The sequence below is a fragment of the Protopterus annectens genome, chromosome 8.part0, assembly GCF_019279795.1.
Source record: "Protopterus annectens isolate FY-2018-M chromosome 8.part0, PAN1.0, whole genome shotgun sequence".
Taxonomy (NCBI): Eukaryota; Metazoa; Chordata; order Ceratodontiformes; family Protopteridae; genus Protopterus; species Protopterus annectens.
The window spans coordinates 58,296,803-58,323,838 of record NC_056741.1 but is presented as its reverse complement, the minus strand read 5'-3'; the positions used below and the strand labels follow the sequence as shown (position 1 = coordinate 58,323,838).

Below are 27,036 nucleotides of genomic sequence, written 5' to 3'. Positions count from 1 at the left end.
CTACTCCCAACTAAGAGATTCATAGGTTCATAGGTTCATACTAGGCTATCTGCCCAAGGGCATTTATATGCCTAGCCCATAGTTATTTGGCTTTCGCCACCCCTTTAGTTTGAAGAAAACTATGCCTATTATTTTGCTGTGCCTCTGTCAAGCAGTGACACTGAAGTAATCCCTGGGGTATATCTGCGATCCCCCATCCATTGGTCAAGATTCCTCTTGAACAAGGCCAGCGAGGTGCTCTGCCCCACATGTACCGGGATTTTGTTCCACAGCATAGGGAGTCTCTGGGTGATGAATCTGTCCCTCCAGCATGTTCTATTAATAACCGTGTCAAGGTTTAAGTCTCCCGCCCTTGTGGTTCTGAGGGATCTAGATTTTTTGAGGTGAAGCATATTCATCAAATCAGGGTTTGACATGGCCTTATATGTCAGGCACAGGTCACCTCTGAGCAAGCGGTATGAGACTGAATAGAGCTGGAGTTCTTTCAGTCGGGCAGCATAAGACATATTTTTGAGACCCTTTATCCTTTTGGTGAGGAACTTTTGGGGCCTTTCCAGCTGCTGCAGGTGTCTGGTCAGATACATTCCGAATGGGGCATTGTACTCAATCATAGGTCTAATGAGTGATGAGTACAGGGGGGCGATGACCTCCCTTGATCTAGATGTGAATCCCTTCATGATCAGGTGGGCAATGTAGAAGGTTTTCCTAACTACTTTAGCAACATGAGTGTCAAACGAAAGGCTACTGTCAGCCTGGGTCCCCAGATCCCTGATTTCTTCTGTGCTCAGTGGATTGCCACCTATATGGTAGCTAGGGGTAACCTTGTTTTTCCCGAAGGGTATGACTATGCATTTCTTGGCATTTAACTTTAGGCCATGGCTCTGGCACCAGTTATCCGTTTCTGTGAGGCCCTTCTGAAGGATATCTGTGTCAGATGTGTTTTCGACTATGGCGCCCAGTTTGCAGTCATCTGCAAACTTTGTCAGCCATAACCCTCCTGTGTTTGCTTGTACTTCAGAAAAGTAGATGCCGAACAAGAGTGGACCCAGGACTGAGCCCTGTGGGACACCACTTGTGACAGGCTTTGAGTCTGACATGGCTCCAGCAACTCTGACCCTGTGGGTTCTGTCACTTAGTCAGTTTGCAACCCATCTTGTGATGTATGGGTTTACATTCAAGCTGATGAGTTTTTTGATGATACCTGAGTGGGGTATTGTGTCGAAGGCCTTTGCCAGGTCAAGGTAGGCTGTATGGACTGCCTTTCCCTCATCAATGGCCTTTTGACTGTCTCGAAAAAGTCAACCAAGTTTAAAAGGCATGATCTGCCTTTGACAAAGCCAAACTGGGTTGGATCCAAAGTCTGCAAGTTCCCTATGTCTTTATTTATGAGTTCCATTATGATCCTCTCCATGGCTTTGCAGATAAGGCTTGTCAAGCTAATGGGACGGTAATTTCCAGGGTCGGTGGAGGCACCGCCCTTGTGAAGTGGGACCACAGTCGCCGTGCGCCACTCCTTTGGTACGTATCCTGAGGTGAGGCTAAGATTAAACAGCTGTCCTAACTGCGGGTTTAATTCCTCATTGAGTTCATGGAGCACACAGCCGGGGACACCATCCGGTCCCATGGATGCTGTGTTTTTTTGCTTTGGAGAGCAGTTCTCACCTGGGCGTTGGAGATGTTTGGGGGCTACAATCCTCTGGTATAGATCTCTCTCCTTTTGGGGGGGGGAGAAGTTTGCACTGAACCTGTCGGCCAGTATGTTGGCAATGTGTGTAGGTTCAGTAATCTTCACATCATTTTGAACTAATTCTGAGCATATCTGGGAGTTTCCTCCTAGGTTTCTAACATAGCTAAAGAAGGCCTTATGATTGTCTTTTGAATCCTTGGCGATTTTTCTCTCAAAATTTGCCTTGGATGATTTTATGAGAGCTCTTAGTTTTTTACTTATAATGATCAAAGGTGTCTTACCTTTCAAAGATTTTGCTCTATCTTGTAGTAGCTTCCTCCTTTTGTTGTAGAGCTTGTTTATGGCTGGGGTCCACCAGACTGGACGCTTGCCTTTGGTACAAAGAGTCTTAGTTTTGTTTGGGATTGCCTGATCCATGCAGTCCTGTAGGTGCTGGTAGAAGGCATTTGTAAGTGATTCAGCGGTTTGAGTAATGTTTACCACTGGCTCAGGGGCCTTAAAGGAGACCACACTAGTTTTTAAAGGAGACCACACTAGTTTTTAGAAGTGTGAAGTCGGCTTTTGAGAAGTTTTTCACTGTGGTCTTTTTTGTTTCAGGTGGGGGCGGGATGAGGACCTCCAGCGAGATTAGTTTATGATCTGATCTCACCAGTGAGGGGTATACTTCCTGTGTTGAACATTGTGATCCCATGTTCGTGATGATGAGATCAAGTATGTTTTCTCCTCTTGTGGGGATGGTGACTAGTTGTTCCATGGCATTTGAGTTTATGAACTCCAGGAACCTTTGGGCTAGAGTGTTTGGGCTTGAGTAGTGTTCCCAGTCTATATTAGGGTAGTTGAAGTCACCTAGTATGATGGTGTTTGGAGATGCATTTATCCCCTCCATTGTTTTCAGGAAGGCCATGTGAGGTTCCTGAGTTTGAGAGGGTGGCCTGTAACATGCTACAAATTTCAGAGCAGTCTTGCCTATGGTTAATTGCACCTGGATGGTCTCCGATGCATCGTGTGTTGCCACCAACCTTGAGGTGTGGGTGTCCTTTATGAATATGGACACCCCCCCTCCTTTCTTGGTGTTGTCCGGATTTTGGGGCCGGAACGCATGATATGAGGTGAAACCTGCTGGTGCTGGGGTGCTCGCATGATATGAGGTGAAACCTGCTGGTGCTGGGGTGCTCTCAGGAGCCTTGAACCAGGTTTCTGTCACAGCACAGACATCGATGTTCTCCATACTGAGAAGGGCCTCGAGTGCGTGCATCTTGAGATTGAGACTTCTGGCATTGAGCAGCATTACCCTTAGTTTTTTTACTTTTTTGTGTTCTAGGGTGGTAGGTTTAGAATTTGAGCCTTGCCTAAAAAAGGCACTATGGGGGTGGCAAGAGCCTTTGCCAATATCCAGATGTTTACCATTTTTGTTTTATTGGCATTTGTCGTGCAGTTTATGATAATATATCAATTAATGTTTTGCAGTAATTCTGATATGTTTGGTTCTTCTGACTTTTTGTATCAAGTTTCTTAGCCAATATATGTTTTTTGGCCATGCCTTTGTAGTCTAACCAGGTTAGTCTTGATCTGTCTATCCAGTTCTTTGCTATGTAAGATTTTAATAGGGTGCATAATGTTATGTGATTAAAAAAAATATTATTGCTTTTGAATATATGCAGTATTGCTGTCTCCAATAACAAAGTGAATTTTGAATAGTCTGATTTCTCTGAGTGATCTTAGTGAGCAGCAGAGTTTATAAACTGTTTTGCAGCTCCAGAAGATGTGGAGGATATCTGCCACTTTATTAGGACAGAAGGGTCTGTAGGGTGACTTAGATGAATTGAATTTGTTTAGGTGTACAGGTGTATGGTATGCATTATTAAAAATCATGATCTGGGTGTATAAACGTTTTATATGGCATCAGTTTCATAGCATTTGCTGATTCCTTCTGATTCTCTGTTATGGTATTACATTTTCCTTCACAAAACTTTGAGAAAAGTATTTTATTTTGATATTTAATTTTTGATATTAACTTTTATATGCATTTGAGAGCATTTTCGTTTTAAGAGCAACTTTTTGTACTAATTTGACATCTTTCCCAATTACAAGGATATCTTTGGTTATTTTGCTAACTAGGATCTGTTTAATTTATCACTTTATAATTATTGTTTGCTCTAAGTAGGTTTATTATATTTTCCATTTGAGAGGTTTTGTATTTGGTAGAAGTCCCATACTGTAACTTTTTTTTATTAATGGGTATTTATTTAGGTTTACCATGGAGTTTGCTGATTTTATATCTGGGTTGTTATGTATTGGTTGTAGCGGAGTAATTGTGTCTTTAAGATTTATTGATATCAGTAATGCCTTGAAACTTTCACAGATATTAAGATTGGGTGAATTTTTGTTGTCTTGAGGATATCTTGATTTAAGAAGGGACTCGCTTTTGGGTTAACTTTAGATGTAATATTTTGGTGAAATAATTTAATCCATAGTGGATATCCTTCGTTGCCTATTGGGTCATGGTTTGCTACTTGCATGACATGACTAGCATCTAATAATTTCGTAGTACAGTTGAAAATCAGGGAGGCTGAGGCCTCCTTTTTCTTATGATAGTATTAGTTTATTATAGCTAATTCTTGTACTTTTGGGGTACCATATGAATTTTGCTAGTTAACTTTCATCTTGTTGAAGGTAACTGGAATTTTCATAAAGGTGGCATTCAAATGGTATAAAATCTTTGGCAGTATATTCATTTTGACTATTGAAGCTTTTGATAAGGTAGATAGTTTAAGCTTTACCTATTATATTGGACCAGGTTTTAACTCGGTTGTTGTTAAACATATCTGTGTATGGTTTAAAGATTGTACCTAAATTTTCAGCATATATTGCACTTAAACATTTGTCTCTGGAAAATAAAATTCTTTGTCTCGGGGTTAATTGGGTATATAATTGATTTCTTAGGATTAATTTCATAGTTTAGATTTGTAAAGTTATTCTTGAAAGTAGGCGGTGGGGGGTGTTTAAATATTGAGCAACTTGGCTAGAGGGGGGTCAAATACTCCTTTGTTGTTCCAAATATAGTTTCCTGTATTTAAAGATGGGTATGTCATGCAGGCAGCAGATGTCGGTTTATTCTATCCAGGTCTAGCCATTTCAGGGGTTATAGAACAGGTCTGAAGTATATACTTGGATGCTGTGTTAATGGTAGATTCACTGTATAAAAGTCTGTATGCTCATTACTGCCTGTACTTTGATTCCTAGGGATTTGCTTCGGATGGGAAATGAAGTCTAATGACTGTCTGCTTCCATGGAAGTTTGACAAAAACTGCAGCATTTCCCAGTTGAAAACTGAACCAACTTGCCAACCAGGTATGTTGTAATTTTAATGTCAGTTTGCTGTGAGTGTTTATGGAGAGAACTGGCATAGAGCATGGCAATTTTTTCATGTCCAAAAAATGAAAGGTCTTAATTGTGGACTCAACCTGGGCACACAGATGGGGTAGAGAGAGGTTTACTTACATCAAGACACATGGCCATTTGGGGAATGTAGTGAGATAATGCATTTGGCCTGTGAACTTTTGTATATGTCACTACAGTGTTTTGTCTGCCCACATCTGCTATCAAAGCACCCATAATTTCTGTTGGGTTTTTAATGGACTATTTACTGCAATAATTGATACCATTGCACATCTCCCTAATTAATGTGGAATGGTTTTGAAATGAGATGGCACTGTAAGTGAAGAGCAGACAGTGTAACTACTTGCAGGGAATATGTTGTGAAGTAATAAAGGAGGGATTTTGCCCTTAGTCTGCAGCCCACTAATGTGGCCAAAATGTTTGTGCATCAAGGACATGCAGAGTCTCTCCTCTTAAAATGTGCTCAAGTCTTACTGTGAAATGAAATTATAATAGAGGTGTTTAGGGTGACTGCTTGGGGCCTACAGCACCAAAGGGGTTCACGAGCATCACAGGATACAAAATACGTTTGCTTACTGTTTTTTGTGTGAGAGAGTAGCCAATTCTGTAGAACTCCATTTAAAATGAGTAAACAAGAGCCCTTAAACATGTGTACACAAACAATGTTAGTGAATATTTAATATAGTGGAGAGAAGCAAATCGAGGCATAGCACCTTAATGCATTAATTCTGTTTAAGACTACTATCCCTTCTAGGTAATTATATTGGGGGAGCTATATGTTGGCATGTTCTCGCTTTAGTACATTTACATTTGATTGTGCAAAGGTTTTTGGTTTGTTTACCTTTTAATGAAACCACTTAAAACAAGACAGCAAGATTTGTAGCCAGTTATGGCTACAAATTCCATCACTGTATATCCCTGAAAAGTTCCCCCACATGCTTCAGATATCACAACTACAAATTGCACACAGCATCCTAAATAGCCCCAACTCCTGCCCTTGCATCATAATTACACCCTACACACCCAATCGTGACCTCAGAAGCACACAATAAAACCACTGGAAGGTGACCAAGCCAAACAAATATTATAAAAATACCTTACAGGCATTCAATTGCATACTCATGGAACAAATTTCCATTGTCCCTTCGCTCTACTATTCAAAAAGCAACTAAAAATTCATTTCCAGCATGCATGGATATGTACTGGTCAGGAAATTACCTGATGAATTTTTCTTCTCTCAATTAACATGTCTGCCTGGTATCTACCTAAACTGTCTACATATATTACTCTCTGTGCAGTTAGTACCTGTGCTATTAAAGTTCATCTGTGTTGTACTGTGCCATAATGCTAACCAAATTTCTGAAATGTATTGTTACTGCATTCTCAAAATACTGTTACTTTTTTGCTATTTATGTTGTATATTTCTCTCTGTTTTTGTACCAAGTATCTTACAATTTGAATTGTTAGTTTTTTATTATTTTTTAATCTTTCCTGGAGCTTTTTTCCTTGGGTCCCTGCTGAAAAAGGGCTCTCTGGGCCCACTCTGACCAACCCGGTTAACAAATGTAAAAGTAAAATAAATTAATAATGAGCTGCTCCGCCTGGTAGATGCTCCCCCTGTATGTGTAAAAACAACTAATCAAGCACTATATAGTAGACTGCCAGATTGCTTGCAGTACCTAGTTCTACATATAGGTGGAGTTTTACCTGCATCTGGGGTTGTGCCCTTTCACGGTAATGGAGGCTGTGAGCCATCCCAATCTCTTCAGTGGATGCTTCATTTTGCTTTGTTTAAAAATGCAAATCAATGGCATACCTGTAGAATGTCACTGATTTTAGCAGAATGGCCCGTATTTTCTTATGTTTTTGATCTGTCATAGTGTTTTGATTCGTCTAGTAAATCACTGAGCATAAGTCTGTCAACAATGCCAGAGATTAGTTTCATACCACTTATGGGTCATATAAAATTTGTTGATATTAAAATATATGTTCTGTTTACGTTTTAAAAGTGAATTTGAGTAACCTTTGGGCCTTTGTCCCCGTGACTTTTCTCTGTCTTGAGCTGTTTCCTAGTGGTATAGTTGTCTCCCACCCACATCTCTCGAAGAGTAAATGGAGGCTTGACTGCCATGCTGTATGTTATGCCTGCATTTACCTATAAAACCTTCAGATGAAAATGTGACTGAATAGCCTCTGGCAGAGCTGCTTCACCACTATAATGATTAGTTCCCAGGCCTCGCCAGCTTCTCGGTACACCTAGCCAAAGGTAATGAGGTTCATTAGCTCAGAATACTTTTGGATGTCATCATTTTGCGTTGGTGTAGCAATTCTCCATTGAATTTGAATACTTTTGCATGAAGAGGTATTGAATTCATCAGATCCTGCCCATCACAATATCACCTGGAAGTGTAGACTGAATTTTAATGTTTGGTGTAGTTAAGAAGAAAATGAGGGGGGAGGGGGTCTGTGCAGAATTGCCACACCTATGTTTTGGAATGCTGTCTTGTGTTTCTGTTTTTGGTCCTAATTTTCGTTTTTGTTCAGACAATCACTGGATGGGGAAAAAATGCTCTAAAATACACCATGGCATTTGGGGCACAGTGAACCCCCAGGTCTTTGTTTAATTTGGTCTTTCCTTACAGTGCTGCCTTGTCCAGTTCAGTTTTCATGAAAGGATGTAGGAAAAACCCTGAAGATGAAGACTGAATGTGAGAAAGGCGGGGGAGGAGTAGAGTAATCTGTATAGTGTGAGGAAGCTAGACTGGAGGTAATGGGTGGGGCACTGGGAGATGTTCATAGAGTAGTACTAGGCTAACTGCCCTTGTGAGCCATTTTAAGCCTAGCCAGTTCTTTCAAATTGTGTTTTTGTAAGGTAAACACCTTAATCATTAGGCTAACTTCCCATGTCTGCAGATGGGGTGCACTGGGCAGGGGAGTTGTAGCAGTGGAGCCCTGTGTCCAAGGCCAGAGCTGGACAGGAGGAAGTATTATTTTAGAGGCAGGGAGATGGGATGGATGAGTTGGCTGACTAAGACAGACTTCCTGAAGATGCAGAAGAATGACTCGTCAGTACTCTGGATAGAAATAAGTTTGCAAGGTGGCAGAGAGAACTATTTAATTTAAAAAAAAAAGTGCCATTCTGACCAGCTGCTCAACCAGAGTTTCTGTAAGGGGCGTTATCTGCCTTTGTATTCCATGTTATACAGTCTGAATCAAAAACAAAGTTTGCAGATTATGCACTGTTCTCATGACTGTGTGTGTTCGTGACCATGTGCTAATTGCTGTCCATCTCATAATGCAATGTATGCCCCACATCTTTGCTATCCTTCTGTTTTCTTCTATAAATGCTGCCTTTTCGTGCTGCATCATAGTAACCTATATTACACCAATTCGCCTTTTCATGCTACATCGTAGTAATGCACATTACTACACCAATTCTTATATACTCAGCCTTACACAGGAGAAAGGCAGTCAGTGGTGGTCCTCAATGGGAAGATGCAAGAAGAATTGTGGAGGTAATGAGAAGAAATTTGATTGCCCCAGGGCTATTCGATTTTTATTGCATTTTATTTATTTATTTTTTTATAGCTGTTTACTAATGGAAGGGACCATACTCTCACCTGTGTCCTTGGTACACTGTGTGTCTGCCACTATACCCCCAGCTTGTAGCTGACCAGTTAACCTGGAATTTGTTTCACTAGGGATGTTTGAAAACTGTGTAGATATTTGTATATGCTTAACATAATAAGGAAAGGGAATGCAGTAGAATGCCCAAGATGTACTTCCTCTGCAATTAGCAAAAAGTCATCTAATAGATTAGATTACCTCCCATCTGTTTGATACAAAGTTGGGTACAAAAGCACTACACAGCTGTGCCATGCTGATAAAATGCTTCAAATATAACAAAGCTGCTGCTGTGTAGCAAACCGGGATACAACAGAGCTCCTAATAAGTGTTGCTATTGCTGTAGGCTTGATTTTCTGTTTAATGTGGGGACTGTCAACCTGTTGGGTCATCCCTAAAAACAGACTGTCTGAGCTAGCATTATGCTGCTTTCATCCTTCTAATGTAGATAAAGGATATAAACTGTCTAAAATATCTGGCAAATGGGCGTTCTCGAGGTACTCTGAGGTCAACAAGTCTGGATGTTTTTGCTTATTGAGCAGTTTGTAAATTTTCAGTTTCCTCTCTCCCTAATATTTTAGTAGTAGTTCGAGAAGCAGGTGCAGAATGTACAAAGTGTGTGTGGGACACAAGCACATTGGTGATAGAATTTATAAAATGTTTCCTCGCTCCCTAATATTTTAGTAGTACGAGAAGCAGGTGCAGAATGTACAAAGTGTGTGTGGGACACAAGCACATTGGTGATAGAATTTATAAAATGTTTCCTCGCTCCCTAATATTTTAGTAGTAGTACGAGAAGCAGGTGCAGAATGTACAAAGTGTGTGTGGGACACGAGCACATTGGTGATAGAATTTATAAAATGTTTCCTCTCTCCCTAATATTTTAGTAGTAGTTCGAGAAGCAGGTGCAGAATGTACAAAGTGTGTGTGGGACACGAGCACATTGGTGATAGAATTTATAAAATATTACTTTAGTGTTGAGGGCTAAATGTTCATTGGTAGACTGTGTTCTTAAACATTGTTTTTCCCATGATACAGTTATGATGCCCTCCTGTACACTTCGGTCAGGGCAAGAAACAAGTCTAGTATTGGTTCCCATTGTTTGAAATGGGTGTTTGGTGTTGGACTGATTCCTACACCAGAAGGAGGTATTAAGGTGTGTTTTCATTAGTGAAATGATCACAACTTCTAAGTGAGCAATTTATCCATCTCTTGTTGAAAGGCTGCACTAATGCTCATTTGCTCGGAGGTCTTACTTCTAATAGTATCCAACATTCTGATAATTGCACGTAAGTGAACTAACAATTCACCTATAGGTGGGTGCAGGGATAAGAGTGCTCTACATAGCACAGTTTGGAGGGACTTGTGTCAATGAATAATTCATATTGTGGCTGTAATGCTGTTGGTTGGGTTAAAGTTGAAAATGTACAAGGTGCATTGTTTTTTGAAAGGAGGGTGTGGGAATCTTTAGCAGGACTGTTTTAATTGTCTTTAGCTGACGCTTCTTTTTCTAAATTAAAAAAAAAAATGGTAAGTGGTAGCGGTATTCAGGGGAGCTTCCATTTCGTACACAAAAAGCAAGATTTCAAGGTTACAGGAGTTGTGGTAGACAACTTTTAGAACAGGCATGTTGACTTCATTCCCTACCATAAACCATCTCATGAAATGAGATGGATGCTTTCCCTCTTGGAACAACAGACAGTTTAGTTTTAACTTTTAGTGACTCCCATCCACAAGGGCAAGAGTAAATACATTTTGGGGTATTCTAATACGGATATGGAGACATGCAAACTGGTGAGGCGTTAGGCCTGAATCCTGGAGCTGCTTAGGCAGAAATGTAGTCCTTTGAGATTCCTACATAGGAGGGTTCCTGACCAAGCTGCCAGTGACCCAGATTCTGCTGACTCGTTGGGGATCTGAGCAGTTGCCAGAAAAGGGCGACACTGAGTAGTTAAAAGCCTGGTATCATTCCACAGGGATGATAGCACATGTCTGGCACACATTCCATGGACATGCAGGTAGCTTGCCCAGTGCACTTTTGTGGGCATTCAATAGGTACGCAGTAGGTAGCATCCTTGAGAGCATGCGTCTCCAGCACCCTGTGCTCATTCTCTTACTGTTCTCCAAAAGTAGGCAGTAGATGTGTCATTAAAGCTTCATGTTATCAGTGTATCTGCTTGGCTGTACTAAGAAATGAATTGTAGTACTTGGGCATTTTTGTCTTCTTTATTATCAAGACCTCTTCAGAAAGACATCTTTCATAACTGTGAGCAACCATTTTCACTTCCTTTAAATACATTGGTTCTAGCAGGCCATTTAAATTAACAAAAGTTCCTTTCCAATAGTAAAGTGTGAACAGGCAGGGTGCTGTGTGCATTTTCATTAACATTACAATCGTAGTTACATAAGGTAAATTGGTCAGACTTTAATAGCCTTGTGGTGCCGTGTGCATACTAATGGGTATTGTGTGCAAAAGCAAAAAATAACAATGGGGGAACTGGGAAGGATGAAAGTCATGCTGTGATAATTCTAATATTAACACCCAACCCAGAAATTACGTATGGTTACGTTGCGTAACTTGGGAGTCCATGCCTCCAAAGGTAAGTAAAGAAGGGCACGGATGAAGGTGGAGGTGTCTGGTAGAGAGTTCTACTATGCTTGGGTATCAGTGTGGGTGTAGAGAAATGTGTGTAGAGAAATGTGTGGGTATGCAACCTGTGGGGGGTGGGAGTGGGAGGAATGTGGTGTGGACTTGAGGGGGGGGGGGGGGCTGCCCACAACACTGAGTTTGGAGTCTGGGTTTGATGGGTAGGAGAATATAAATAGAGTCCCAGAAGACAGGGTCAGTGCGGATGGTACCACCCCTTGAATGGCTGTGTGAAAAGTGAGACCGGGGGGGTTGTCTGTGGGGTCTGCGGGGGCTAGCCTGATGAGAGAGAGAGAGTGTGTGTGTGTGTGTGTGTGTGTGTGTGTGTGTGTGTGTGTGTGTGTGTGTGTGTGTGTGTGTGTGTGTGTGTGTGTGTGTGTGTGTGTGTGTGTGTGTGTGTGTGTGAGGGGGGGGGGGGAGGCAAAAGTCAGAGAGAGGAAGTGGATTATATTCACTTCCACAGTTGTAAATCCATAAACACATTAAATCCACTTGCACAATTCTTCAACCCCTATCACATTTCAGTCTCTATACCATTTAAGTGCACATTTAATGTTCAGTATTTCGTTGAGACCTGGATAGACATCAGCTCTCAGTTCTATCTGCCCTTTTAAATTTCCGGACTTGCAGGAATGTGTCCATGTCCCCTACAAACGTATTTTTTCCAGCGCTGTGAATTTGAATCCTGTGAAGTTTGGGCAAATAGCACTGTGTTTAGCCAAGGCATTCAAACTGTCCTGTTTGCATATTGCTGCAGTGTGTTCTTTAATATGGTTACTCTGCTTTCTGTTCGTTTTGCCGATATAGAAATTCCTGCAAGGTTCGCAGAAAGTGCAGTAGACTACATGTTTTGTGTTGCAGTCGTAGTGGTCATGTAGACGGGCAGTTCTGTTGCAGTGTGGGAAGGTATCATTGTCTTTTTCTCGTATGTGTACACAGGTGACACACTTGCCGCAGTCGGACCCTCCAGGCTCTGTCGATACTTTGTTCTGTGGGGAACTTATGGGAATTACCCTTCCTGATTTGATTTTTTTTTTCCTTTGTTGTACATCATTTAATTTGGGATGCCATTAGGATGTTTTGTTTCAGGAACTAGTTTTGGACTTCTGGTAGGTACATAAGCCTCTTTTTGCAGCCACTGACATGATTTTGCAGAGTTTGTGAGCAATTCAGCATAGGGTGGTGTGTTTTGAAGGGGTATTGAATTGTGCCAAACAATCACTTAAAAGGTAATTTGCCTTGTAATGGCTCCTGTTACTGATTTTAATGAGTTTGTGGAGTTTATTTGGAAGGAGACCGCTTCATCGTCTGACCTTACCAGAGAGGATGAGACATTTTGGGGGGGGGTGTCTGTAGTGTTCTCCCATATTTGTGAGCACAGTGTCCAGTATGTTAAAACCTCTAGTGGGCATATTCACTACTTGGTCAAGGGTATTTGTATTTATGAAGTCCAGAAATCTCTCTGCCTGTAGATTGGGAATCCTACACTGCCTCAAATCTATTGGGGGGGGGGGTAATTGGGTGCTAGTTTGGATATTGAGTATCTCTAGTAGCTTCATATATGCATGGTGAGCTTCTTGGGACATGGAGGCTGACCAATAGCTGGCTAGGATATGGTGTGGGATTTTCTTTGATCTGGACGTGGAGGAACTCCAGTGTGGTGTCATCCTGTCGGACTTACCCTAGATATATGCTTGTTATTGATGTATATTGATACCTCCACCTTTAGCCCTTGTCTATAGTTACTGGTCTAAAAGTCTGGAAGGCACTGAAACCTTGCACTGCTGGGGTACTCTCTGCCACTTTAAACCACAGCTCGGTAACTGCACAGAACTATGTACTCTAGTTTGAGAAGGTCTTGGAGGGGGTGTAGGTTTTTGGGCTCCTGGTATTGAGCAGTAACACCTCGAAGTTCTGTTTTTTTGAGTTTGATAGGTTTGTCAATTTGGCATTGTCCACCTCCATAGTGCCTTTTTTTAGGCAAAGCTTTAGCCAGTATTTTGAAATACTGTTGGCTAGAAGGGAAATGTGTAGACCCTCCTTGGCAAGGCAACATGGTCCATTGACCACGTCTTCCCAAGATGACAAATATTGAATTTCTTTAGAATGACACCAGAAGGATGACTTGTTTTAGTTTTTTAGATTTCATTTTTTGCTCATATTGTTGTCATTCTCTGTGATGGTGATATCTTGCTCACTTACCAGTCTGATACTAGCTTGAGACATTGTCTTGAAGCTCCAGATTGTGTCTCTTTATATAGTCTATGGAGATGCATCTCTGGTCATTTTATAAAGTGGATTATGATGGAATTATATTGGTATCTATGGTGTAATAACTTGAGTGCATGTGTGATTTGGCAGATCGTGGTTTCAGGTAAACTGCTGTCGTGTTTGTTCAGCCTGGTTAGAGGGGCACCAGTATATCGTATAATGGAGTCCCTTATGATGAGATGCCTGGGAAGTGTTTGCCTTAGGGGCTTAGTGCTTGGGTCTCCACTGAGACTTGACAGTATGTGTGATGGTGTGTTTTTTTTTCTTCTGAGTGTCTTTGCTTGTTGAGGCATAGCTTTGATAGCGAGTGGGCTAGTTGATCTTTTTTGTTTTAGGAAGACTGCGTTTAAGTGCCTCAGCATATCTTAGTTTGTGTGGTTTTGACAGCCTGATGTGGACTTCTATACGAGAGTTTAGTTGCCAGTGTCATTGTGTAACTACATCTCTTGCATACTGTCTGATTTTTAAGGATTAAGTGGTAAACGTGAGACAATTGCTACAGACAGATGCTCATATGGAGAAGTTAGAAATGTGTATTTCCATAGCGTCCAATCCTTTGATTTGCAAGTTACAAAGGGGTGGTGTATTTGGGTTAGAAGGCTATTAAGGGTAATTTGCGCAGACTAACAAAAGTGCTTTATTTGGGCAGATTATGCCAAGCACTACTAAATTGTATTAACAATGTTTACGTAATACGGAGTTCTGCTAAATCTGTAGGTAATGCCGTTCGAGGCCCAACTAGCTGCTTGTTGGTGCACAAGGTAGTTGCACTAAAAGTTCGTTTTATGGATTGTACAGAATAGCTTTGCTACCGTGTAGGGCACCACTAACCCATGCAAGCAAGCAAAATCTACAGCAGCACATAAAAACTGCAAACTAAATTAATGAGCCCTCTGGCCAATTCATGATTACACTATGAATCCTTCTGTGCATTTCCCAACTTTGATGGACCTGGCAAACGCCTCCTGCCACAAGATCCTTTTGATGCAAAAACCCACAAGTGCAATGCCAACGTGAACCAGTGAAATCCCTTACTGAAGGTAATTTCAAGACATTAACAGTGAGAGGAAGAGCATGTTTTTAAGAAAAAAATAAGTGACATGTACATACACAAGCATGAAACAAAGTCCTACCAAAGTTTCTTTCTAAGAAACTTGACTTTGCCTGGATGCACTGAATACCAAGTAAAATACTTCTGGAATGCAGGCTAGGACTCCAAGCTTGGCTGTGCTCCAGAAAAATGAGCAGAAGACTGTGCATAATAAAGGAGGTTTACTCAACAATACTGTTTTCCTGGGTGGGTACTCCGCATCCTGGATCAAACAGTGGATGGGAAGAGTTCATAAATAGCTTATTCAACAGACAATAGATGAAAGAGGGAGGGAATGTTTTGTTGAATTTGTATAATCGTAAGGGGTGGAGGGCAACGAGAGAGTCTTATAAAACAGCAGTAGAAGGATTGGAGTGTTGGAAAATTTTCAAGGAACAAGCGGACTATTACAGATGTTAGCCATCAAAGGCTAGGCGCAGAGATTGGCCATCACAGGCAATATAGGAGCGCACTCAGAAACTTTAGTTTAATGTGTTAGTGGGGGATGGGGCAGACAGTGCAACTTTAAGCAGGTAAAAGACAAGCTGAATATAAAAGCACTGGAGCAGAGACCATTCTGTCACTATTGACTTCCTACTATGGTTTTAAGGCACTAGATTATGCAGAAATTTACCAGAACACTGCTTATGGGAAAATAATGCAATAATTTGGTCAGGCAAAGACGCACTAGATCTGCCTTGACTTCGTATATTCCAAACAGCAGAGGTCCCAGTACCAAATCCTATGGGAGACCACTAGTAAAGGGCCTTTGGTGGTGGTTTATTCCCCCCACCCTTGTATATGTGAGCCACACCCTTGTATATGTGAGCCATTTGGCTGTCCATCAGGTGATGTGGGGTTCCTGAATGCAGCAAACAGGAAACGGAAGTGATTTGTCTGCTAATATTTAAGAGGCAGTAAGGAGATGGTCATGTGAATAAAGATGTTGCAGTTGTGAAAGAGAGGAGGCCAGATGAGGTAAAGTCCATAACTAGAAAATGGGTTTGAAGCCTCCTTTTGCGAAATGTCAAGAAATAATGGATAAGCAAGACTATTTGAAGAGGCTTTGTGAAAAGAGAAAAAATAATTACTTTATGATGGAAGTATTTCAAATGCATAAGGTGTTTCAAAAGTTCTGCTGTTGCACTAAGCACATAGCAGTGCAGCCTAGTGCAGTAAAATTCATACTATTAAGGGGAACTTAGAAGGAGATGCACTTGTTACCCGCATCTTAGCCTGTCAGGAACCAGTCACTTTTTTCAGGCCAGTATCTGCACAGTCAGTAACTGCTAATTATAATTCCTGCATATGGTGTGGACAAATGCACTATGCTGAGCAGATAAGTAGGAGTGCAGTGTCCCTCCCTCCCTATTTGAGGGAAAAAATGGTAGCTTAAGAATATTCTGGAGGGGGCTACTTGAAGCCTGGTATCGTGTTCGTGTCCCTAACTACACTATCACCCATCTATTCAATAAGTTTATCTTAAAAAAAAAAAAAAAAAAAAATAGCTGAGACGCATTTTAAGAAGTTAAAATGAGGTCATGTTCCCACAATTTCAGACCTATATCCAGGCAAGCAATGCTGTTAATAGAGTTAAATGTATTATTTTTCCAGGAAAGGTTTGCAATGGATGGTGTTATTTTGGGACCCCATGGGAAAATAGAACTATTATAACCTATGCAGTTCTTGGGAGTATAATGAATACTGCAGGGTCCTTAAGGGTCCCTTAAGTAGAGAAAGGGATATGTCTGCTAAACAAACACTAGAAGCATGCTGAACAGGAAGTAGAACATTTGAAGTGCAGCTGCATTAAATCAGAAAGGCCACACTAAGTGAAATGTGGTTCTATTTTATTTCTCCTCCTGTCAGGTTTGCCTATTGTTAGTTTTTTTAAAAATAAAAGATTGGGTTGTATAGTCTTGCATTAGAAATCTGACTCGAGCGTTGCTTCTCAGGCTTGATAACTATGTTTTTAGGCCTGTATAGAAACCCTCAATGTAATCTAAGAACAAGTTTACCACTTTTACTGGGAATAGTGGTTTGCTTTACATTTGCCATGAAATGGAATTATTTATGGCATATTGTAGTCCAGCTAGGTTAGGGGTAATCCTGGCTGTAGTTCTATGCCCAAAAATGCTGTTACTGTCCTTAACTGCCAACTAGGGGGCGATCATGGAAGAATTTTTAATAAGTCTGAATGGGTCAACGGAGCCTGTTTTCAGCAGAGGCCCTAGGAGGAAAACTCCATGAATAGGCATTATAATAATGAGATTCATATCTTACAGTATCACTACATAAATACAAAAACACTCCTAATTTGCAATATCCCTGCTTGTGTTCAGAATCTGGATAGAAAAATATGTAACAGTTCACTTCTAAAACTACAGGTGAATGGGATATGAAGTAAAGATTAGCCAGGAGTATAGCAGGAGCACAGCCACGTGTTGTTCAGATAGTGTTTCTGCTTTGAAGGCTGGGAATTGCTCTAATAGCTAGGCGGACAGAATTCTATATTTTGGCAACAGCGGATTAGTAGAGCACTGTCCTGTGGGTTTGGAGATGGTTAGCAATTTTTTGTCCTCCAATCACTGTCCTGTGGGTTTGGAGATGGTTAGCAATTTTTTGTCCTCCAATCTTAGGATTCCATTTGGTTGGTAGGGCTGAATTAAATTGCTTAGTGCTAGTCAGGCAAAGGGTTTGTAAATTAATCTGTGCGCTGTTTGTAGTTTGATATAGTGACTTGGTTGGGGAGTTCAAGCCAGTTAAGTTCTTTTAGTGATTTACAGTGATGTTTTTGGCAACATTTTGCCACTAACTCTAAATACCACTTTGTGATGGCACTGTTTCAATTTGGTTATAATAGAAATTTGTAGGTTGGTAAGAATAGCGGCACCTTGCAATAGGGAGGGGAGCAGGAACATTTTAACCAGTGTGACTTTTGGTTGAGGTGGTTGGAAAGTGTTTATTTCTGTAGAGAAGTCCTAATTTCAAGTTTTCTTTGTATTGGTCTGGATGTGGAGGTCGAATTCCAGTTGATTAATAATGACTCCAAGCAGTTTGGTTTGCTGTACCAACGTGATATTATCTGCTGAGTATATTTTTGAATACATGTAGTGGGATATTTTGGGTGAAAGAGGCAGTTTGGTTTTCTTAGGGTTAAGGAATAGTTGAGCATTTGTAACACTTTTCAACAGCAGTAAAAGACGTGTGTGTGTGTGTGTTGGAGAGTAGCTCTGGAAGTGTGCGAGAGGTGCAAAGATAGTGGAATCGTCTGCGTATTGAATGAGAGTCCGGGGGCTGAGGAAGTATGTAAGTTATAAATTTGTCTTTAGGGAAACTGAAATAATAATGAGCTTTTACCTGTGATGGTAATGTAGCGCGATAGTAGTACAGCCACATGGTGTTTCTGCTTGTGGGCAGGCAGAAATTGGGGCAAATACTCCCCACTGAGACATCCCTAGTGCAAGATCATATTATCTACCCATTGGCCCCAAACATTGCGAGAGTTAGAGATCCAGAGATTGAAGAAAGACACTGGGGGGAGCTATTGGTCAGCTTTAAAGGAGTAAATCTTTTTTTTCTTCTGTAAATGTTTCTCTCTCTGCTTTGATAGCATTTGTTTGTTTAGGATAATCTGACTTTTTATCCATATAGGCCCATTGAGAAAAGCTTCATAAAATACGCATTTACAAAAGGCTACATTGCCATTTAATGGTCTAAAGTCAAGAACTGCATTTTTGAAGTTGCTAACCTGTTTTAAGGGATTATGCAGCTGGACTTAGTTAACTGTTTGGGAATAGTATGACCTGTCCAATTGTATCCTTCTTGAGAGAGAGAAATTTCAGTTGTCCATTTAATACTGAGAAATCACTGGTAAGGACCCGGAAAGCCTAAACCAAGAAAAACATGCTATAAGAGATTATGATTTATAGGTGCAAGATATATAAGAGATTATGATTTATAGGTGCAAGATATCCTCAAGAAAACTATCTGTCTAGTAAGAGGGATCTTAACTGAGTCCTTGGAAAAGAAGGATGTTCCACCCCTGTTTAAAGCAGATTAAGTGAAAGATGAGTAAAGACATGGCCATGCTATTAATGACTATTGTATGCAGTTGTGTATGCACAGTGATAAATACATCTACCCGCTATGTTTAATACATTACTGTGAACTACCTAGCTTCAGACATTATAGCTGGTAGTCCACAGTCACATACAGAAGACATGTCATTGAACAGTGCCTAGGAACACATGCTTATTGGGGGGGGGGGGGCACTGTAGAATGACAGAGCTGCACAATGTAGCTGGGCATGCAGTTTAGCACCGTGTACTGTACCATATTGTGCGGTAGCTTGCTTACCAAGTTACATTATGGCTGCCAGCGGTGCACCCCCCCCCCCCTTCAGTCCCTTGCAGTCTTCTCCACCATTCTGGCTCAATGCGATTTATGAAGTCCTTCACTTCTTTAGGGATGATTGAGGAGCCAGAGATATTACTGTAAAATGGTGGTGAGATTCTGCTGCTGTGGGAGCTTGTTAGCATGAATTGGTGAGTTCTTTTTTTAAGGTATCCTAGGTTCATAGAATGATACTAGGCTATTGGCCCGAAGGGCCTTATAAGCCTAGCCAAGAATTTGGCCCATGTTCCCACAAAGTTAGCACTTAATTCCCCTGTCCAGCAGGGACACAGGTGGGATCCCAGGGATTTATTTTCTGCTTCCCATCCAGTCGTCTAGATTCCTCTTAGAGGGCTAGAGAGGTACTCTGCTTGACATGGTGAGGGAGTCTATTCCACAGATGAGTCTGTGGGGCATGCATCTATCCTACTAACATGTTCTATGAATGCCACAGGCCAGGTTAAGGCCTTGCGTGTGTAAGTTCTCTAAAGGCGCAGGTAGAACCCAATTGCTTTCCATGCAAAGGAGATATTTTGTTCTAGTCCAGAGCTGATATTCTGCTTAACTATGTATCGGCAGGGAGGAAGGGTTGCTGCGTTAACAGCTCATATGCAGGTGGTGTACTGATTGAGTCCTGTACAAGCTGTGGGGGGGGGCATTTGCATATGTGCTTTCTTTGGAGTACTAGGCCTACAAAATGGGGTAGGACTGTGTGCTGTAGTGTTGTCCATTGTGTTGCTACTTTTATGAACTCTAAAAACACCTGCACAGCAAAGCCCCATAAACTGACCCTTCTCCATGGCTCACAATGTTTAAAAAAAAAATAAAATTAAAATGCAAGTTGACTTAGAGATGCTATGAGTCATTCTAGCAAAGTGGAAATGCTGAATTAAGTCCAAATTCATTAACTGCTTTCTTTGCATCAGAAATGTCCCTCCAAAGTTGCAATCATTATCTGTTCTTGAACCAAGTGTACTCTTACAGGTTTGGGTGGATACCGGAATGACTAACTGTTTTTGCAACTTGGTACTTGTGAGAGAGAAATAATGATGTTGCCCCTATTTTGTCTGTCTTGACAGGTCCATACTTGATGAAAGGAAGGAACTTAAAATTGTTTGTCTATAAACAGAAGGACCTAAGAACTTGCAGACCAGTTCCCTTACAGAAGCACAAAGCTTCTAGGAATGAGCTCAAATATTCAAACTGGCAAAAAGAAACAAAACTGTGTAAAATTACTGCACAGTGGAGATTAGGGTATTTATCTCTTCTGTACTGAAGTGCGATCTTAGAGTTGGAATATTGGGGGAGGGTGCGTGTGTTTTTTTTTTTTTTTTTTTTTGTACACTTCAAGATTTTGGGATTTCAGTGTTTTTAATATAGAATCCAATCCAGTTTATTGTAACAGTAATAAAGTGATAACTAATCCAAGATACAACTATAGAACAAGTTAAAAGATTAGCGTAATCTCTCTCAACCCATTGAGCTTTGTAGCTTTACTGCAGTTGGAGAATTTTTGTCTCCAGTGTAGTTTCATAGGTGTTTACTAGACTAACAACCACAAGGGCCATCTGACAAGTTCTGATACCCTTGAGTGTAAACAGGGGCTTGGGAGATGAAGCCTATTTACCGGTTGCCTCTGTCCATTAGATATATAGGTGCCAAACTAGGATGAATTTCTGGTTTCCCATCCAGTTGTCCAAATTGCACTTCAGTTTGGTTAGGGAGGAACTCTGCTTCACATGGATAGGAAGCATGTTCTACAGATGGGGTAGTCTGTGAGATGCATCTCTTCTCACTCACTCTCACTGGCAAGGTTTGTCTTTTAGAATGTGTAAGGCTGGTGATGTTTGTTTTGTGGATATCCAGGAGGCCTATCTGAGTGGGGTCTGACAATGCCCTGTAATGCCAGGCATAGATCTGCCCTCAAATGCCTGTAGGAGACGGACTACATAGGGCCTTGAAATTTTTTACTTGTGCCCTGTACTCGCTCTCTTTGCGTGGAACCTCTGCGGATATTCCAGTTGTTGGATATACCTGGCTAGGTGCATACCAAAGGGGGCATTGTACAAGATGGTAGATCTGATTAATGCCGGATACAGTGGAACAATGACTTCCTTGGACTTGGATGCCATATCTTTGTTTATACATTGCACAACATAGAATGATTTCCTCACAGCTGTAGACACGATAGTCAAAGGCTAGATTACTATCTGTGTGCTGTCAGTATGATAGTTACCAGGGATGGATGACTTCCCAAAGGATTTGTGTGCTTCTTGGCATTTAGTTTTAGTCCATGGCTCTGACACCAGCCCTCTATCAGCCCCTCCTGGAGAACATTTTTGTCAGTGTGAGATTCAATGACTGCTCCTAATTTGCAATCCTCTGTAAATTTAGTCAGCCAGAGACCGCTGACATTGGCCTTTACTTCGGAGAAGTAAATGCCAAAAAGGAGCAGTCCAAGGACTGGTCTCTGAGGGACTCGCTGTCCTCTCTTTGTAGAGGTGGACTCCTTAATTGTAACTTCCTGGGTCCTGTCTGAGCCAGTTGGCTATCCACCAGGTAACACATGGTTTTGTACCTAACCTCTTTGTCAACAATACCCGGGTGGAGTATTGTGTCAAATGCCTTGGCCAGGTCAAGGTAGGCAGTGTGAATAGTTTGCCCTCCTCCATTGCTTTGGTGACCTTCTCAAAGAAGTCCACTAGGTTGAGGTAGTCATGATCTGCACTTGATGAAACCAAACTTGAGTTGGGTCCAGTGCCTGGAGGCTTACTAAATTTCTATTGATTTCCGTGATGATTCTTTCCATGGCTTTACATATAAGACCAATGAGATTTATCGGGCTGTAGTTTCCAGGGTCTGTAGATAGCCCAGCCTGTTTGGAGCCTACAGTTAAATAGTAATTCCAGAGGCCCTGATGGGTCATGTTTCGCTATTTAATAGGTATCCTGGGATGTTTTCTGGGCCCATTGATGCAGTGTTCTTGTCCTTGGAGCATGAAGGACCTATTCCCTAATGATAGTAGGGGGGAGTTTTATTTGATATGGTTGTGGGGGAGAGAAGGGGAAAAAGCTGGAGCCAAATTTATCAGCCAGGAGATCTTCTGGCTCTGTATAGGTGGCTCAATTTACAATGAGCTCTGTACACAATTGTCTTTATTTGGCTTTGGTAGACGTTTTGTCTCCTGAGTTTAGTTTGAAAGTGCTTTTAACCTGCTGGGTGCTGCACCTCCTAATTTTGCCATGATTTTCCTCCTGTTATACAGCCTATTTATTTTGATTCCACCAGGGTGGCTTGTTTTTGAGTTAGTTCTATACTACTTCCTGGTGGGTACAGCTGCCTCTATGCAGCTATTATTATGTTTGTACAGGGTTTCTGTGAATAGTTCTGCATAGGCAGCAATGTTCTTGGCATTTTATGGAGGCTTGAAAGTTTGCCAGGTTCTCACTTAATAGCAGGAGGTTAGCCTTAGAGTAGTTCCTGAATATTCCAGGTTTAGCTGGGGGTCCAGTTTTCCTGTTTACTTTAAAGTGACTATTTTGTAGTCTGACCTTATCGGAGAAGACATTACAGTAGGTGGTGTACAGCACTCTCCTATATTAGTGAGGACCAGATCCAGTATATGGTTGCACCCCTGGTTGTTGCATTGATTTATCTGGTCCAGGGAGTTTGTTTTTACAAATTCAAGGAATCTCTGTGCATGCACATTTGGTGTCCTGTAGGATTCCCAGTTAATAGTGGGGTAATTAGTCATCCATGAATGTGGTATTTGGTTAGATGGTTAGTGTTTCCTGGGTCATAGAGGGGGACGTTTAGCTTGCAAGGAAGTGATATTGTATTTTGTGTATGGTGGTTTGAACATGGAGCACCTCAAGTGCATTGTCCTGTTTGACCAGCCTTTAAGTTAGTTAATTTTTGGTGTAAATAGAGAGACACCTCCACCTTTAGTCCCTGCCTGTGAAGTAGCTGGCCTAAATGTGTGGAAGCCATTATAACCTTGCACTGTTGGTGCACTCTATGCCGCTTTAAACCATGTCTCTGTGACTGCCCAGACATCGGAATTCTCTAGAGTAAAGAGCACTTCATGACTTGTAGATTCTTTGTAGGTGTTAAGCATTTGTCTGTGCAGCAATATTGTGGAAATGAAGTAACTACTTCTAGAATTAAATGCCATGCAGACGGGATGGGTAAAGGTTAGATTACATGGGGGATACTGCTGGATTCATATCTTGGTAAAACGTCTGAGGCTGGAATATCATGAGGATCTTGTCATTGCCTACTATTTGTCTGAATTTTATGTAGGCAGTCTTGTATTGCCAGATGTTTATGCTCTGCAAATATAATCTAAAGTTAACAGTCACTCAGGAGGTAGACTCTTACAACTGTTTTTTGAAGGGGAAGGGAGAGGAAGGTCCTGCAACCCTACATTTCTGTTACTTAGTCTGAGCATGTTGCATCTGAAAAGGCAAAATCCCCATGAAACTCCATCTTTATTTTCCAGGATAAAACCAAATAGTTGCTACACCTAGTGATTTGCATGAGCATTTATCATCAGTGTTTTGAAACCATGTTGGGTGTCATGCATACCTCTCAACAGTCCAGATTTTCGCAGAATGTCCACACTTTGCCTCTCATTTTTGGTCTGTCCCTCAAAATTTGAGGTTTTCTGGAAAATCATTGAGGGTTAAAGTAATTTAAATAATGACCAGTTTGAATTTCAGACTTCTTCCCCTGCAGAAAATTAATACTATTGCAAAAGCTGTTTAAGTTTATATGAGCAATATTTAAAAATTGTTCCTAATTTTGGTCCTTTGTCCTCCCATTATTTTTGGCTTTGTGTGTGTTTCAAAAAAATTAATGATAACAGCTGTTGCAGATGGTCGCATTCATTGTTAGTCAAATACATGAATTATCTAAAGACCAACATTGAAAATTGCTTCTATACATTTAAGAATTGTGTGTGTAATATATACATATACACTTTGCCCTGCTGTCTACCTATGTGCATCAATCATCAGCCCTCTTCTTGGACAATTGGCCTATCCATGTCCATTGCCACATCACTAACTGGGAGGAGCAATTAAGGCTTACTTTGTCAGGGATCTAGGTCAAATTTTTAGTAAGGAATCATCAGGTTGTCTCCAGTTCATCTTAAGTGTTTAGTGAGGTACATGTCAGTGGGAGTGTTGTATGTAAAGGAGTCCTAAAAACGAGCCAAAAAATGGCCCTTATCTTTCCATGATGTCAAAGATCCAAAGAAGTCAAAGATCCAAAGAAGTTAAAGTTGGATATTATGGAAAGAAAAGTTATGCAAACTGAAAGGATTTTTTTATCCACCACTGAGATATGGTGACTCAAAGGAGTTTGAGGTAGTGGTACCCAGTCCTACCTCTGAGATATGGTGACTCAAAGGAGTTTGAGGTAGTGGTACCCAGTCCCAAACGACTGTCAGATTTAAATGAAATGCTATCTACATGGTACACAGTAGTAAAACTAGATTTACCAGAAAAAATTATTTCACATCCTAGGACAAATGTACGAAGCATTTGTCTGGGCCATGCTAGGGAGTGAATAAATAGGATTTGTTATATACACACACACACACACACACACACACACACACACACACACAAGTGATTTTGTATGGACCAAATACCTCCAACGTTTAATGGTATGATATCTGTCAGGTGGCAAACTGCAATAGCTAGTGAAGTGCGTACAGGTAAATGTTATGTTCAGTAATCCACGCATTGGTGGATAGGGTCAAAGGCCTTTGTAAGGTCCAAACAGGCATTTTAGACTGTCTGGCCTTATCCTTGGCCTTGGTAACCCTTTCAAAAAACTCCACTTCAAATAATAATGAGACTAGCTGGCCTATAATTGCCAGGATTAATACAGGGACCATTTTTATGCAAGAGCAGCACAAATGCCACTGTGGACAACTCGATGTAACAAGTAGAGAATCTGGCTGACCAGTTAGCTGACAGGTTGTGCTAGATGAGGTTTGATACCCCTTAGACATAGGGATAGTCCCAGGGAACCAAGAACACTGTCCATAGGGATAGTCCCAGGGAACCAAGAACACTGTCCATGGGGATAGTTTGGGAACCAAGAACACTATGCAAAGTCATTTTGTGAGGGAAGGTGTCAGAAGTATGGGAGTTTGGGGTAGATGGTGTCATGGGTGCAGATAAATGTATTTAAGCATCTGGTTTGGGAATATAACTTTTAGTCTCTGACTTTTGGCACCAAAGGCAAATGTGCTGTTGAACACCACTCCTGATGGGTGGTCCCAATTTATGGCAGCCGTTAAGCAGCTTACAAGTTCTCTGTGTTCCCCTTGTAATCTATGCTTTATCAGACAGATTAAGAGAGTTGAAATGAGGACAAAATGTGTAACCATTGTGCAGATCATCTGATTTTATGTAGCCAGATTGAGGATAACAAGTCTGTACTTTTCGCCGCATTGCAGAGTCTGGGAGATAAGAATTTGTTCATGGTTCTTGAACTAACAGCTGTAAATACCATTCTAAATCTCTTGTAATCAAAAATGTATGCAGCAGTTTGGGATTTTTACTCGTGAATTTGAGCAAAAAGAAGAAACCTAGATTATCAAAGATGGAATGAGGAGAGATGGTGCTGTATTGGCATTGCATTTTGGTGTCCACTGTAAGGATCATTTGGGGCTATTTCATGTGATTGCAGTGAGACACTTCCATACTGCTAGTCCAAGCCTGATGAGCCTCTTTCTGTGCAGTTGAAGGGTAGTTTTTGATGGAAAATTGCATTTGAAGTCAGTGTTGCTAATGGCATACTGAGATTTGTGAAGTTACTAAGAAGGTGAATGAATTGGGGGGGGAGCAAAAATGATGAAACTGAGCCCTCTAGATAGTAGTAGAAAACAGCTGGGTAGCTGTGAGGTTGAATGTATGAGCTGTGCCAAGTTCACAGGACGAGGATCTTTGGAAGTTTATTCCTTTCCCTAGTAAGGCAGATTTTGCTTAGGTAAGTAGCAAGAGAGAAAGTATTTGCTTTTGTCAGGATATTTTTAATGGGATGAAAAAATGTGGGTATTTCTTGACTTACAATGGTACGGTTATGAATTCAGTGTGAGAGGTGAATGTCTCTCTGGAAGGTTTGTGCAGAGAATATTAATTTTCTGAAGATCAAGGAGCAAGAGTTGATTTAATAGGGAAAAAAATTAATTGGATGGAGGTTAGAGCCTCCAGATATTTTGGAGGGCGAGTGAGTTTCTAAAGATGGACTTGAAGTTGACCAGAGGTATTGAAGAATGTGGCAGATTTTTTTGCTCCATACACAGCTTCTCTATTCATCCCCCCCCCCCCCCCCCCCATTTCAGGATTTTTTTAAGATGCTGATCATTCTGGGATTCCTTTATTTCCATGTTCAGCTCAATTAATTTCTGGTTTGAGAAGAAGCACCTTGTAAATGCTTTGACCTACGTAACATGTAAAACAAAAAGAAAGGTACCAACTGCAGCAAAACGAGATGTTTATCAAAAAACTTTACTTTATACTGTGAGCGCTTTCTTGCGAGTATTCTCTGCACTTCTTCAGACAAAGTTACAAACGTTTAGCATTCAATATATACTTTACATAAGTAATTAAACAATCAAGCAATTTAGGCAATTGTTCCTACAACAATTAAGATTTCTTTACTTTCATATTTAAAAATACATAAAACTGAGTTTAAAATTAACTATAAAAAAGGAAAAGAAACCAAGACAATATGAAAGTACTGGTTTGTGTTACAAGCTTCGTGGTTTTTGACCTACGTAACATCACATAATTGCCATGGTTCCATTTCCAGCTCTAATTCCAACTCTTATTGGGAATAATGGACTAATTTAGCAGCACCTATCCATTCTAAGTGTTGCATCCATTACTTTTTTCCTTCTTTTAC

General features: G+C 40.9%; 1 protein-coding gene across 1 annotated transcript in view; it reads left to right on the top strand.

Moving 5' to 3' along the window:
* LOC122808140 overlaps nucleotides 1–27,036 on the top strand; it is a 524,042-nt gene that overhangs the window by 5,672 nt on the left and 491,334 nt on the right. The window contains exon 2 of the mRNA XM_044079110.1: nucleotides 4,931–5,038. Within this exon, the coding sequence (XP_043935045.1) occupies nucleotides 4,931–5,038 (108 nt within the window). The remainder of the gene's footprint in view (nucleotides 1–4,930; nucleotides 5,039–27,036) is intronic.